The 15,343-nt window shown below is 41.2% G+C and overlaps 1 protein-coding gene across 2 annotated transcripts in view; it reads right to left on the bottom strand.

Moving 5' to 3' along the window:
- Positions 1-15,343, bottom strand: part of Unc5c (unc-5 netrin receptor C) — a 349,998-nt gene that overhangs the window by 23,812 nt on the left and 310,843 nt on the right. For both annotated transcript variants that reach the window (XM_005337567.4, XM_005337568.4), the window contains 2 exons: positions 14,461-14,629; positions 12,124-12,357 (listed from right to left, as the gene is read on the bottom strand). In XM_005337567.4, coding sequence (XP_005337624.1) covers positions 12,124-12,357; positions 14,461-14,629 — 403 coding nt within the window. The remainder of the gene's footprint in view (positions 1-12,123; positions 12,358-14,460; positions 14,630-15,343) is intronic.

Here is a 15,343-nt window from a genome sequence, read left to right as displayed (position 1 = left end):
GTCAAGCAATCTAATACCAACACATTTGAAGTGCAAAGTATGAGTTGAAGTCAGCCAAGAATAAGGCGCATTCCCTGCTTTCTTGAGCCATAACTCAGAAGTCACGGTAAAGGCTTTTCCCTAGTGAAGACAGTCTGGCCTGGCTTAGAGAGCCCTTTTTGGAGACAACAAACTCAATAAAGTGACAAAGAACCAAATTTAGTGACAGTGGAGCCAGAGAACACACTCTCCATATTCTTAAGCTCTCTCTCTCCCCCTCAACCAGGAGGGACATCAAGTTGCTGCACAGAGCTGGGAGAAGCCTGACTTTTCTCTCCCCTTCAATTGGACATGAACTCTGTGACAGAAAACTGCCCATCTAGCTGCCTCTATGCTAAGAGCAGAAGGCTGTAAGCATACTTGCTTGCATACCTCTACCAGTCATAAAATTGACTATGCATTTTATGTTATTTTCCTTATAAATTATAGACCTATATTAATTCATCAGTTCATCAATATGTTACATTATAAATATACAGTTAAAACTATGAGGTAAGGTAAATCAACAGAGAAGAAGTAATATTGCCCCTTTTTGCTCCAATGGTTCATGGGCCAGGGTTTGTGAATTGCGTTCTGGAGACTGCTCAGGTAGGCAGCTGTCCTCTCACTAGTACCTTGGGAGAAATCAGCCCAAGAGTGAATGATTCAGTGAAACGAATCTTTTCCAAACTTAAATTTAACACATTTTCCTAAAAAGTATCAACGGGTATCATTACATGCAGAATGTTCAACTTGAAGAAAACATCAAATACAGCAGAAGACGAGAACCAAAGCATTACAGAAATTCAAAGAGAAATGAAAGATACCTCAATCAATAAATAAAACTCCTTGGAAACTAAACTAACACCATACACGAGTCAGAGTTGACTTACCACGTACAGCAAATCCCATGTGTGAGTTTTGTGTTAGGGGATAGAAGCCAGCCACAGGACAGGCTAATCAGGTTTGGGTTCCATATTGCTACAGTATTAAGTATAAAAATTTCAGATATGCTATAGCAGATTCCACTTAAAAAGACACTGTACCTCGTACTTCAAAAAACCCCTGATTTTCTGGATTCTTTCTGCATGAAATCATCTTGGCTAATACTTATGAGGTACAGATATGCAAGAGGACATAAAAGTGGCAGACACAAAAATCAATAAACTGTGGCTTTACAGTTAAATGTGTTCCTTTCTTTTATCTTCCTGGGAATGTTTATTTAACATCAATGAGAGGTGCAAGGCCTGGTAGAAGTCATGTTAGGGTCTACAGCATGCAGGCAAGGGAGTCTCAGTCTAGCCTCCAACAGCTCCTGGTCCATGGGGGAGACCGACATGTGAATACCTAAACACACTGTCATGGGCTCAGCTGTAAAGCAGCTCCTAGACACACTGATTCTGGATCACAAAGGTTAGTCTATTCCCCACATCTTTGGAGAGAACAAGTACCAAATATACTTAAGGTCAAAAGATTTAGGAAGACTTAAGAAAAATATTATGACCTTGAAAAGAAATGCCATCTAGGCTCTGCTTTTAGAAATATAAATATCACCTTCTTCTGTAGGAGTTGTCTTTCCAACTGGTAGCATCCCTCACCCCAGGTGCTGGGTCAGACTCTGGGCGATCCACTGTTGCTCTGCTGAGCTTGCTGTGCTACACGAGAAGGAAATCCTTGCATGGTTCTATCTCCATCCCTCTCCCTTTACCTTGAAAAGGTACTCACAGAGTCAGTTATTCACAGAGGTGCCCCTAGCCCACCCTCCATGACAACATGCATGTCTACACCTGGGAGCCTCAGCGGGAGTGCCACCGGGAGTCTGGTGTTTCTAGGGATCCAAGCAATCCTGTGGGATGGCACAGTGTAGTGGCAGCTTCCAGCAGGAGCCTGAGTGAGGGCTGAATAGATTCCAGAAGCTGTGAGGGATTGCTCCAAAGGCGGCAACAGGGGATTCCACAGTAGAAACAAGCAGCTTGCACAATAACCAATTAAACCAAGACAGTATCCAGGCCGAGCCATTAGCCTGGGCCACTTAAGAGCCCTAATAAATTCAAGCTGTTTTAAAGGCCTGTCCATGAAAAGGGAGTAGCTCTGGCCTGTACCCAGAATGCTCCCGGCTCCTACATGATAGGATCTGCTGCACTGGGCCTGACAAAGAGCAGCAGGAAGGGAATACCCCTGGAAGCCCTATGACTCCTCTGCTCCATGTTTTCTAATCCCATAACTTCTCACTTCATGACTTTAAGGTGAGATTGCATCTGATTTCTCTGCTTCTCTTGTCCTTCTTTTTCTTCCTGGTTCCTCCAAGCCTGGTCAAATTCCCTTCAGTGAAAGTCTCGGAGCTATTGCTTCTGGGGCCACATAGATGCTTGAGGACCATGTTTAAGAATATAAGTTTCTGAGCCTGGTACACCTATAATCTCAGTGACTCAGGAGGCTGAGGCTGGAGGATCCCAAATTTGAGGTCAGCCTCAGCAACTTAGTGAGACCCTGTCTCAAAAAATAAAAAAAAGTCAGGGAGTGTAGCTCAGTGTAGAGTGCCTCTAGGTTCAATCCCCAGTGACAAATCAGAAAACAACACCAAAAGTCTGTCTACAGGGTCACAGGTACCAGGTTGAAGCTGGTTATGCAAAGGGAAATATTGGTGACTTTGGACAAGAAATTTGAGGGGCAGGGACTCCAGAGCAATTTTGGGAGACCTTTGCTTCTGGTGAGGGCTGTTCTTCTCAGGCTCTTTCCTTGCCCTCCTCCTCCCCACCCCCCTCTGCTCACCATTGCCCTGAACAATAACTTGCTCCTTCTCTGACTTCACTCCTCCCAACTGCATCACCTTCATCCTCAGAGGCATCTCTTTTAGCTTCCAGGTTCTCAAGGGCTGTTTTTCCTTTTGGTGGATTATATAGACTTCAGTGTAGGTATGTCTCCCTCTCTTTCCTCTCGTTTCCTCCCCAATTGCTTTCCTATCATTTTTTTCCCCTTTCTTATTAAAAACCTCATCCACCAGAGAAAGGGTAAAACAGATGATAAAACGTAAGTCTTATATAACCCATTGAAGAGAAGGTTGAAAGGAGGTTAAATCATGGTTTCACTTTGTCTTGCTTTGCTCTTGGTACCATTTCTAGATGTTATATTTCCAGCATCCTTATTCTCAAAAGAAACAGAATCATGGATTGGCTGTGCCTATTGTTGCACAGGAGCTGGAGAATGGCATCAGGCCCATGAACAGATAGAGGGAGCTATTGTGGAGAAGACTCTGAGATCCTGCACTGAGACTACAATAAAGCAGCACCCAGCCTTGAACTACAGCTGTTCCCTTTGTGTTAGATGGAACCCCTCCCCTATGCTCTGTCCATGGTGCTGGCCAAGCCCTGGGGGACCAGTAGTACCGCTGCAAGCCCCACCTTCACCCAGCTTCTGCAACAGGAAAGACACAGGGAACAGCTCAGCATGCCACATGGGTTAAACCTCAAAAGACCAACCTTCAATGATTGTGCTGACTGGTATTGAAAAGAATCACATCTGCCAACAGATTTAGATGAACCTGCTTCTATTGCTTCTATTCATTCTTTAATCCTGTGTTGAAACCTGCCCTGGTCATTGGGGATGAGATATTTCTCTCTTTGCTACTGTGGCTGTCGCCACTGTCTCTGTCACAGCTGTGTGCCTGCACTCCACCAAAGCAGAGGCCAAAAACAGTGACCATCCTTCTCTCCTGTTCCCTGCCAGTTTTTCAGCAAGGCTGCTCTCTGCCCTGCATGTGCTGTCTCCTCCTCTGGCCTTCGGGCCTCAGGCTGCTGAGCCAGGCAGTGGGGAACATCTGACTGTCAGCTTGGCCTCTTCCACCTGCTCAGGTCATCCTCACTGGCACCCAGCCTCGAGTTGCTACTTTCCCTTCCTGTGTTCACGCTGGGGTGCACTGCTCTCCCCCGGTGTTAGTCTGCCTTGCTTCATCCCTAATAATAACAAGGCTGGACTCTAGTGACCATGTGCAAACATTTCCACATCAAGTCACTTCATTTTCAGGGCTCTGCCTGCTGTTCCCACAGCTGTTGCTGCCATGGATGCTTGATCTGAGATGCCACTTCCAGCCTGCCAAGACAGGGAAGTTTGTGACACTTTTAAAGCAAAGTGCCAAGGGGTAACATTCAAGGAAGTGGCCATGCCACTTCGATCCCCCTGGGCATACTCCTGTGGTTTTTTTTTCTCACATCTATGTATTGGGAATAGGTTGCTTTAGGTCATTTTGGACTAACATTGCATTTCTTAACTGTCTTACAGTCAGAGAGGTCAGTAGTCCAGCATAGGCCTAACTGTCTATAATCAAGTTCTAATTGCCTTCCTTTCTGAAGCTTAAGAGAAAATTTTGATTTTTTTTTTTGTCTTTTCCACTTTCTGGAGGTTTCTCACATCCCTTGGCTCCTGGTTTCCTTGCTGCATCTTCAAGTCTAGCAATAACACATATTTCTAGTTCTTTTTCTATTATCATGCCTCCCTATACCTACAGCTGGGAAAGGGCCTCCACTTTGAAGAACCTACATAATGAGATTAGATCCAATCAGGCTGTCCAGATTACAGCAAAGTAGATCTCAGATAGTTCATGACAGTAAAATCATTTTTTTTTGGTTGTGTAATACATATTCACAGATTCTGAATATAAATGTATAGGTATCCTAGGGAGGCATTATTCAATCTACTACTACTTCTATTCTCCCTCTGTCTCTTAAATAAATTCAACATGGCAGGTCATTTCCAAGCTACAGGATTGGCCAGGGCCAAGGCTAAGTCTCCTGAGAAGACAATAAATAAAGGGTGAATTTTAAGGTACCAGAAAAGATCCTTGTGATTAAATGGCTGAATGATCAAACTACCAACAAACCTGAAATGCGTCCCACAATTACATCAAAATTCAATGTAATATTTTCATTGAGCTATTATCTTTAACATGCCATGATAGTCTAAATTCCCTCTGTGGGATGATTAAGAGATTCATATCTAGGTCCTATTTTGTTCCAGGAGATTTAATAATCTTGATCTCCTTGAATCTTCAAGGTATTCCTGAGGCAGACAAAATCATTAGGAAACTTTAACACATTTTTTTCTTCTCGTTATGCAACACATGTGTCATATGCATGAATATATTAATTTAATTCCCCAAAGCAAGATTATGAAAGTATATAAAACACAAGTTAGGGTCATTTTAAGGTTTGTATGAGGGCATGGAAAGGAAAGTTGTGGCTAATGGGGCCCATTCTATGGAAAGCCAGCCTTTAAAGGCCTAGATGAAGTAGACTGAGGAGTTCTGGGTTCAGTAAGGGCACAGGTGGGCATGAAAGAAGCAACAGAAAGATGCCAGTGGAGGTGGTGACAGGTGGTAGGATGAAAATAAAACCACCTCCCCACTTAACCAGCTGCCTGTGACTGTCTCCAACATGGCCAAGGAAGGTAGCAAACAATTCTCAACTAGGCTTCATCCAAGAGATTCATTTTTCTCCACTTTTAAGTGTTTCTTTTTTTAAAACATGATATTATCTTTCACAGAGTTCTTCGAGTATATTAGAACCTAGATTAGGGTATGTGAAAATTGAATGAATCCAACAAAGACTCTTCAATATTCCAGGTGACTCCATAAAGCTATAGTATGTCAATACACATGATTTGGTTCATATCATAAATACATTTGTCAGAAATTCAACAAAAATCTCACACTATCCACACTATATGAAAATAACTCCACTTTTCTGTTCTGAATCTCAGGATTTATATAAGCCCCTTTGTTAGGAGCAGATTCTCAGATATTTTACTCTTCATGTAGTGGGGCAGAAACTTCTTATTTTTATGTAGATGTACATTTCTCCTTGGGTGTTTAAAAACTTATTCCAAATATAACCTTGCTCTCTGTTAATTTCTGGTCTATTTATACTAGGATTTAAGTCTTTACAAATAATGAAAGGAAAACACCATTTTTATTACTTTAATCACCTGATGAGGAAGGAAAAAGAAAAGCTCTGATACTCCAAATACCATCTTTTCAATAAACTTGACCTCTCTATTTGAGTTGATTTCCAAACTACTCTCAAAATTCTTAGCATCTTTATGTCTTTATGTGAACTCAACCTGAGCATTGTTCCCACTGGTCCTTCAAACTCATGCATAGGAAAAACCCCTCCTGAAAGGTGTATAAAAGAATTCCACTGTTTCCCACCAGCCTTGACTTCTACCCCGTCAGTCACTCCTGGCATTCTGATTCCATACGAATGCTTCACAATTGCTAAATGCAGCTTTTAAGTTTTAGGTGACCATTTTTGCCCCAAGGCTTAACAAAATACAGGAAAATTTGTTATAAGAGCTGCCAAACTCAAAGAAGTATATGTGAGATGAAAAAAAGGTACCAAGGTTACTTGAGAATGACTGATATGGAAACTTTCTTTTTTTTTCCCCATCCATAAATATGATAATATAACCAGAGATGATAAAATGTGATAGCATTCTTGACACACTCCTCTCTAGACATTGGGCCACCATTTTTTTTTCTAAAATCTTTCAAGGACTGTGCAGCTATGTCCCCTGAGAGTGACTACTCCACAGGGGCTCCATATCTACCCTCTTCTGATGTTTCTGTGAGTTTTTCTGTCATTCATAATGAATCCCCAACTTACAATAGCAACTTTAAGAAATTATCAAGTCCTGGGAGGACCACCTTTGGGCATTACTTGCTATGCTAAAGATGGAGGTGGCGAGGAGTTGGGTTAGATCACAAACAGAGAAGCAGAGCTTGTTTTCATCGGAGTCCAAATTATGAAAGAAGAGATTGAAGTTAAGGATTTGGAATCAGAAAGGATGCATCCGCTGGAAGGTGAGGTCATTCCTAAACATGGAGAGGCAGGACAACTGGGAATTTCAGGGGAGTGGAAGATACTTGGAAGAATGCTGCGTGAAATCCAAGAGTCTAGAAGAGAGAAATAAAAGTGTGTGGAGGAACAGGTGAGGTATTGCTTAAACTCAATTGGAAATGTATGATTTTTTTTCATAGCAGTACAACAGAGTAGAACTGAAAGTTGTAGTAGAGCATACGTGTTCATTTGAGGTCATCATTGCTATGGAAATTCATAAAGCCTGCTCCAGCTCAAGATGACAGGTGATTTCAGGTGGGAAGTGAGTTCCCTGTAGATATGGGTAAGAACAGAGGAATTTTTACAGACTTTTTATAGATCAGGAGACCAGGAAAGGTTGAGGAGGTTTCTCCTTAAGAACCAAGGGCAGCTTCGGTGTGCAGCAAGGAAAGATAGTTGTAGTCATTAATTAAGCCAGTCACCATTGGAGGTCTTGGCAACGAGGATGAAAGCTATAGAACATTTATACTGGTAGGTAGATAATGTGGGATGATCGAATGATGGAATAGAGGACCTCTGGGCCAAGGGATTATGATTTAAGTGGGGACACTAAATTTCAGAGAATTGTTGGAATAAAATGGGTAGAAAGAATGATGGAGGCAAGTCTTGCTAGGATGAGGATGTTGTTTGTGCTAAGGGAATTGAGACAGGTAATGAGCCACACAAGGAAGATCCAGCTCATGAAATGGAGAGATGCCAGAGAAATAGTCATGGAGTATGGGAACTATTAGAATTTTCAACCTAGCTGGGTGTCCACCTGTAATCCCAGCAACTTGGAAGGCTGAGGCAAGAGCATTGCAAACTCAAGGCCAGCCTCAATAACTTTATTGAGACTCTGTCTAAAAATAAAAAGTAAAATAAAAAGGGGTGAGGAATGCAGTTCAGTGGTAAAGCACCGTATGTTCAATGCCCAGTACCACTCCCAGCCCCCCAAAGAATTTTCCTTTTGGCCTGTGGTGAATTCAAGGGTGTGGACTTCGTGACAGGCATTGTTAACCTGGAAGATCTACTGGTAGTTAATGTGGTCAGGTAAAGAAATGGGGAAAGAACCATTTGGGGGTGTAGGGAAGTTTGTCCTTAATACAATCAAAGTTCCAAAAAAGAGATGAAAATATTTAGGATGAGTTCACAAGAGAGTAACACAGGTAGCCGTAAGAAAAAACTTCAGTACCCAGACAAGTTAGATCAGAGCCTTTGGGGAAGAGCCCTGGAGTGAGTCTTTCAAAAGCTCATCACTGATTCCTATGTGTGTTGAGATAAAGAACTAGTGGGTTGGGAAGAACATGAAACAGGAGTGGGGTAGGCCTGAAGGAGGAAGAAGGACTTGGGAGGGGTGATGTACTAAGGGTTTAGAGCCACAAGAGAAGCAGGGACATCAGAGAGACTGGCAGGGAACATTAGCAAGCAGGGTGCCAAGAAGGCAAAGTTTCAGCCTTGAAGGGCCTTTTCCAGCTAATCCACTCCTAATCCACTCACAATTCAAAGGTGAATGTGAGATCGTATAAATGTGACTAAACTATCTCTTTGGTATGTTGGACAGACCATTTACCTACAACTAGAATTTTGATATTTTTGCATTATTAAAAGTCCATGAGGTTTAAGAATGCCTCATCCATTATTCATGTTTTGGTTCAGGCTAAGTGCTGGATCCCCAGATGCTGAAAATTTATAAATGTCTATTTGGAAAGCATTGACCACAATACAAACTACTTTGGGGTTATTTTCACTGCAAAAAAAGCTGTTCATTGGTCTTTCTCAGTGTTGACCATTGGCATGGCTTTCTAATCAACATAATCAAATGTATTTTATAAAATATACATTTGCATTTTTTAATAGATCTCCGTGTGTCTGCTGGGAAGACAGGACAAGAGTTTTCTGAGTATAACTATGTGTGTGATTAAAACTACGTGTACCAAACACTTTAGATATGATTTGGGTCTTCTATGGTATGATTTTTGCAATAATTTTCCTGGAATTCTTTGAAAAGATTTGTGTTAATCAGATCCCAGGATCCCCAAACAAATACAACTTTCCCTAAGAAGAATTTAAGCCTTGCATGATTTCTATCTTAGAAATCATGATGCTTCTTAGTGTCTTAGAGGTATTGCATTTTCAAGGAGTCTAGAAGAAATGTCCTGAAGCTTTACACTAGAGCTGTGTGTTCCTATCATTTATTCCACATCAAAAAAAAAATCCTATAGGCTTGATCATCAAAAATACATCCAGCAACCCACCTGGTCTTATCCCCTCCCCTGGGAACCAAGCTGGTCAGATCCACCATGAGGAAGGATGATTGCAATTGGCTCCTCACTTGTCTCTCTGCCTCCATTTGTGTCCCTTGAGTCAATTTTGTTTTCATAACCCCAGAACTACCCTGTAGATGGAAACTCCATAGGAAATACCCTGACAGAAAAAATTTCTTCCCTTGGCTTCCTGGACTTGTTTTTCCCCCTTCTCTTCTTCCTCTGGGTGCTCATCTTTCTTTAGCAACTTGGGCACCCCGCTGGCTGCCCTTCTTCCTCCTTGATCCCTGTCATCTAGGGTGTGACTCTTCAAGCAGCTCAACCTGACATCCAGATGCAGCTACAAAGCCTGACTTCTCCTCTTAGTAGCTGGTGCAATCTAGAAAAACTGACTTGAACTTTCTGTGCCATGTTTAGCATATCAGTCAAGTGGGGATAATGAGATTGATATAGAATTTCTGTGAGGATTAAATGAGTTAATACAAAATATTTGGAATTTTGCCTGGTACATAGGAAGCTCTCAGAAATACATTACTGTTTTGTTGTTATTATTATTATTTTCTCTCTCTATTGTCTTTTAGTATTTTCCCTGGTCACCTTGGATGACAAATATCAATATTGCTGGTTCCTGAATATATATCTTGGGATCATCTCTCTGTCCGGACAGCCACATCTATATTTCTTTTAAAAAGATCAGGTATGGCTTTTTAAACATTGCCTTAATTGACACATAATAGTTTTGCACATATATGGGGTACACTTTGATACCAGGCACAGAAAGACCAACACTGCATGAGCTCACTTATGTATGGAAACGAAAGAAGTTGATGTCATAGAAGTAGACAGCAGACAAGTAACTACCAGAGGTGGGCAGGACAGGGGTTGCAAGAGATTGGTACAAAGCCACACCTGTATTTCTAACTGTGCCCGGGTATCTCTGTCTGAATGCCCAATTTATGCTTCTAATCCAGTATTCTAAAAGAATAAGCACTGTTATAGATGGAATATTTGTATCCTTCAAAATTCATATTTAGTGATCCTAACCCCCAATGTGATGGTATTAAGAGGTAGGGCCTTCAGGGTTGGGGTGAGGTGATTAGCGTGGAGCTCTCATGAATGGGACAAGTGTCCTTATAAAAGAGACCCTAGGGAAAACTCCAGTTATCTCTCTACCATGTGAGGACACAGTGAGAAGTTAGCAACCAGGAAGAGGCTCTTACCAGAGCCCAGCCAAGCTGGCACCCTGATGTCAAGTCTCCAGCCTCCACAACTGTGAGAAAGAACTGTTGTTTAAGCCACCCCATCCTGGGTATTTTGTTATAGCAGCCTGAACTAAGGTTGCAACCCCAAAGTTGCCTGTCCCCTGAGTTTACTACCATTGACTTAGAGATACAAGTCTGATCTCTTACTCCACCCACTGAGGTTAGTGACCAGGCCTGATAAAGGCTACTGAACAGGACCTTTTCTCCTGTTCCCTTTATCATCCTCTTCTGTTATCATCTCAGCTCTATCCTGCTCTTCTTATTAACTGTCTATCTCTTCCCACTGAAGTCAAACTAACATTTATTTATTTATTTATTTTTTTATTGGTTGTTCAAAACATTACAAAGCTCTTGACATATCATGTTTCATACATTAGATTCAAGTGGGTTATGAACTCCCATTTTTACCCCAAATACAGATTGCAGAATCACATCTGTTACACATCCACATTTTTACATAATGCCCTATTAGTAACTGTTGTATTCTGCTACCTTTCCTATCCCCTACTATCCCCCCTCCCCTTCCCTCCCATCTTCTCTCTCTACCCCATCTACTGTATTTCATTTCTCTCCTTGTTTATTAACATTTATTTTTTAAAAAATATATTTTTTCCCCTTAGGTGCAGATGGACACAACACAATGCCTTTATTTTTATGTGGTGCTGAGGATCGAACCCGGGTCCTGCCCGTGCTAGGCGAGCGCTCTACCGCTGAGCCACAATCCCAGCCCCTCGGACTAATATTTCTAATGTATATTTCTGATCATGTTTTTCTTCTGTTTAAACCTCTCTATCTCTATTAACTCAACAGATTGAACCTCAACTCCTCTCACTGAAAGTCAAGGTCTCTCTTCATGGGAGGAACCTGTCACTCTAGGCTTCCTGGAATAATATGCCTGCCTAGAGGCATCATTTGCTCTGTGTTTCTGCATGCTGTTTCCTCCACCTGGAAATATTGAATTTTTAGTCGAAACCCTACCTTCCACTTTGGTCAATTTCAAATGTTAGCTTCTTTTCATCTTTCCTCAAAATAACATGACGCCTCTGTCTCTTGAACTTGCATGAACTTTGCATCTCGGCTGCGGCATTCATCACATTCTGACTTATCTCCTCATCCTTGCCATACTTCTTTTATTCTTCCTTCTAGATCATAACTTTTTCAAAGGCACTTATTATATCCCTTAAAGCTTCAAATGGGATAAAATGAATGGCAATAATCACACCAGGAATTAAGCTCATTTATTCTGCAAAGCAGCAGCCTGTTGTCAAATGCTAACCCTCTCCCTCACAGCCCTCGTAAAAAGAATGGGAAAGCATATAAATGAAGTAGCACACAAGAGGAACATACAGTGTGAGCAATTATGCCAATTTCTTTTATAGGAAGAACACAGCTGAGATAAACATGGAAGCAGATTATTTACCATCCACGGGTCTCCTTGCCAAACTCTTCTACATTTTTCATTAAAAGAAATCAAGGAAGGTAAACAAAAGTAGCCCATTGGGAGGAATCAGCATTAAGGAAACGGCTCATACATCAGCATGGCCCCAGAGATTTGTCTGTTTCTTTAACTGTGTCCTTTGGGGGCGGAATGCACGTGTTCACACACCTGGGTGCATGTGCACAGACAAATCTCCAGGTGTGTTCAGCGACACGAAACCTTGGCTTACAAGTGGAGTGAAGAAGAAGGAGTGCCAGGCAGGAGTCACTTACCTTGAGGGCATCCTGAGTGTCATCCAAACAGTAGACCCGGATGCTGTACTCCAGGGAGGAACAGCAGAGAGGCCCAAAGATGGCTAATTTCAGGCGTTTTGCTGCGGCTTTGGTGGTGGATTGCCCAACCAGGGCGTAGGTGCTGAGGTTCTCTGTGAGGATGTGGCAGGCCTCTGCATCCAGCTGAATGTAGCAGGGGGTAGTGAAGTTTTCCTCTCCAACCACTACTACATCCTGGAAGAGACAAGGGACAGGGCTTATAATATATATTTCTAAGCCATGGAGGATGCATTCTGGTCGCTGTGGGTGGTGGTAGGCAGAGTAGTCTCCTCTCCTGAGTGCTCGTTATTCTTTATCCTTTCCTATTCCTTTCTTTCTCAGGCCTTTTGATTCTGCTACTTCCATTCTTCTTTTTTTCTTTTTTCTTTTTTCTTTTTTTTAGTTGTAAATGGACATAATGCCTTTATTTTGTTTATTTATTTTTATGTGGTGCTGAGGATTGAACCCAGTGCCTCACACTTGGTAGGCAAGCATTCCACCACTGAGCCACAGCCCCAGATTTCTACTTCCATTCTTAATAATTATCTTCTTTTCTACTCTTCCCTTTGCCACCTATATGCTGATAATGTTCTTTATGTTGAAGTCTTTTATACAGAGCATTTTTTTTTTGGTACTGGGGTTTGAACCCAGAGGAATTTAACCACTGAATCACACCCCCAACCCTTTTTTATATTTTATAGAGAGACAGGGTCTCACTGCGTTGCTGAGTCTGGCTTTGAATTTGCAATCCTCCTGCCTCAGCCTCCTGAGCCATTGGGATTATAGGCATGTGCTACCTTGCTTGGCTGTTTTTTTGATCTTCCTAGAATCTACATTACTGGAATCTACATGAAAATCCAAAATACCTTCATAAGTTACCCTGACTTCAGTATACCTTAGTTTATTTTCTGTTTCTGAGAACTAAATGATTTAATATATATTTCTTATTTAATCTAAAGGTATAATGTTTTGCTGTGCCATTATAGTATAGCAGTTTTTCCCTAAAAAACCCCATATACTTGAAAAGAATTAGGAAAACTAAGACCTTATGCAATACCATCCAATTGCATTCTTTCAAAATTCACCTGCTAATTACTTCCCAAAGCAGGACACTGATTTTTTCAAACTATCTTTGTTGCCACATTTCATGGAAGGCAAGATTTGGCAGGCTTGATGTCTTTAATACACTTTTCTTTGCTGAGTGCAGTGGTGCACAGGCCTATAATCCCACCAACTTGGGAGGCTGAGGCAGGAGGATTGCAAGTTCAAGGCCAGTCTCAGGAATTTAGCAAGACCTCAATAAAACAAACAAACAAACAAACAAAAACCCCACAACAGACTGGGGATGTAGCTCAATGACAAACCATTCTGGGTACAGTCACCATTATCTCCCTTTCACACACACACACACACACACACACACACACACACACACACACACAGCATGATCTCCTCATATGGCCAAAAGTAGCAGATATCCATAGAAAGAAAAATCTAATTAATTCCAGGATGTCCTCCTACTCTGCTAACTCTACATTCCTAAAATATTAGAGGTTTAAATCTTCAAATATATTTTTAAAAATTTGTTTCCTAAATGAAAAATACCATATGTAATCATGAAGTACATAATATATACTTTGCATATTATACATGTATATGACATACTTGTGTGTGTCTCTGTGTGTGTGTGTATATATATATATATATATATATATATATATATATATATATATGATAACATACTTTGTATGTTACAACTTCATATTTCATAATTGGCATTATTTGATAAAGCATATTACTCAGATATAGGTGCTAAGTGACAGGTTCTGATGTGAGAAGTGGGGCCCACTGAAGGCCCTGAAGTTATGATGGCAATAGATGTAGCAGGACAAGGTGCCCCAGATTCTCTTCATTCAAAGTAGAGCTTTGGAGACACTTCCTTTCTGTTTTCTCAGGTTAAATTCACAAGACTATATCTTAAATACTTCCTGCAATTACGTGCCTAACGTGCTCTAACCAAGGTACAATGTGCAGTGACTCTCTACCTCCAAATTTAAATAAATTTAAAAAATAAGAGTGTATGTATGTATGTATGTGTATGTATACGTGCATACACACACACACACACACACACACACACACACACACACACACACACTACTCAGAAACTAGTCTCTCTCATTTTGAGTACAACTTAAACTTCTCCCCTGATGTTTTGCTTTAGAAATGAAGGCCTCCCATAGTTACTCCTACTGATGTACACAAATCCCATCTTTACTCTGAAAGCAGCCCCCTCACCTCCCACTGTCCCTGTGCTGTCTGGTTTTTGAGCTGGATCTTCCAGTCCTCTGTATTGGGATCTGCACAGTGATGCAGAGTGAGGATGACGGGGCGGGTCAACAGGGCACCCGGAGGCCCACAGCTCACCACTGGAGTCAAGAGCGTCTGAGAGTCTTCCATGGGTGGCCTGGTAGGAGAGCAGAGAACTATGTCAGTGACATTTCATAGTAATTATGCACTGCGTACTTGTTGAGATCTGAGATCTAAAGTTGTACAAACAGTTCAAATAGTTTTCTCTTGGGTTTTTTTTGGGGGAGTGGGGGAGTGAGGCAGAAATAAATGTGAAGACATGCTCTTTATACCAAGGCTTTCATCTTTCAAGACTGGAGGTCTCTATGAAAACAGGGAATTTGCCATCATCTCTTTGATCCCCTCCAGTAGACACAGGTTGCCTTTGGTAGCTTCCTCTGAATATATGTGCTGATACTTTTCAGGATGGAATGAGAAAGAACAGAGTCCTTATGAAGTTATGTAACTAGCTTTTCTGATAATACTTGCCATTGGTCTCACAGGGTTTTAAATACTTTTGTGTTTTTAGGACCTAACTTGAAAAATACTTCAAAAAAAAAAAAAGAATCACTTCAGAATGAGGACACCCTGGAGCTAAACTTAGTCCAAATGACTTTCAGGAATAATTCAGGCTAGTATGGCAGATTCATTCTTTCAAATATGACCAGAAACACTATAGAACTGTATTTCTATAGAAATTAAAATAAGTTCTCTTTATTTATATATCTCATATTCAGATCTGGGCAGAAAGAACCTCAAAGATCTAAATTCCTTTATTTCATTATTTTTTAAAGACTAACATATTGTTTCCCCCAAAAGATTTTAACCAACA

This window comes from Ictidomys tridecemlineatus, chromosome 9, assembly GCF_052094955.1.
Source record: "Ictidomys tridecemlineatus isolate mIctTri1 chromosome 9, mIctTri1.hap1, whole genome shotgun sequence".
NCBI classification, from domain to species: Eukaryota; Metazoa; Chordata; class Mammalia; order Rodentia; family Sciuridae; genus Ictidomys; species Ictidomys tridecemlineatus.
Note: the sequence above shows the minus strand (reverse complement) of the source record. Positions and strands in the feature narration are given on the sequence as shown.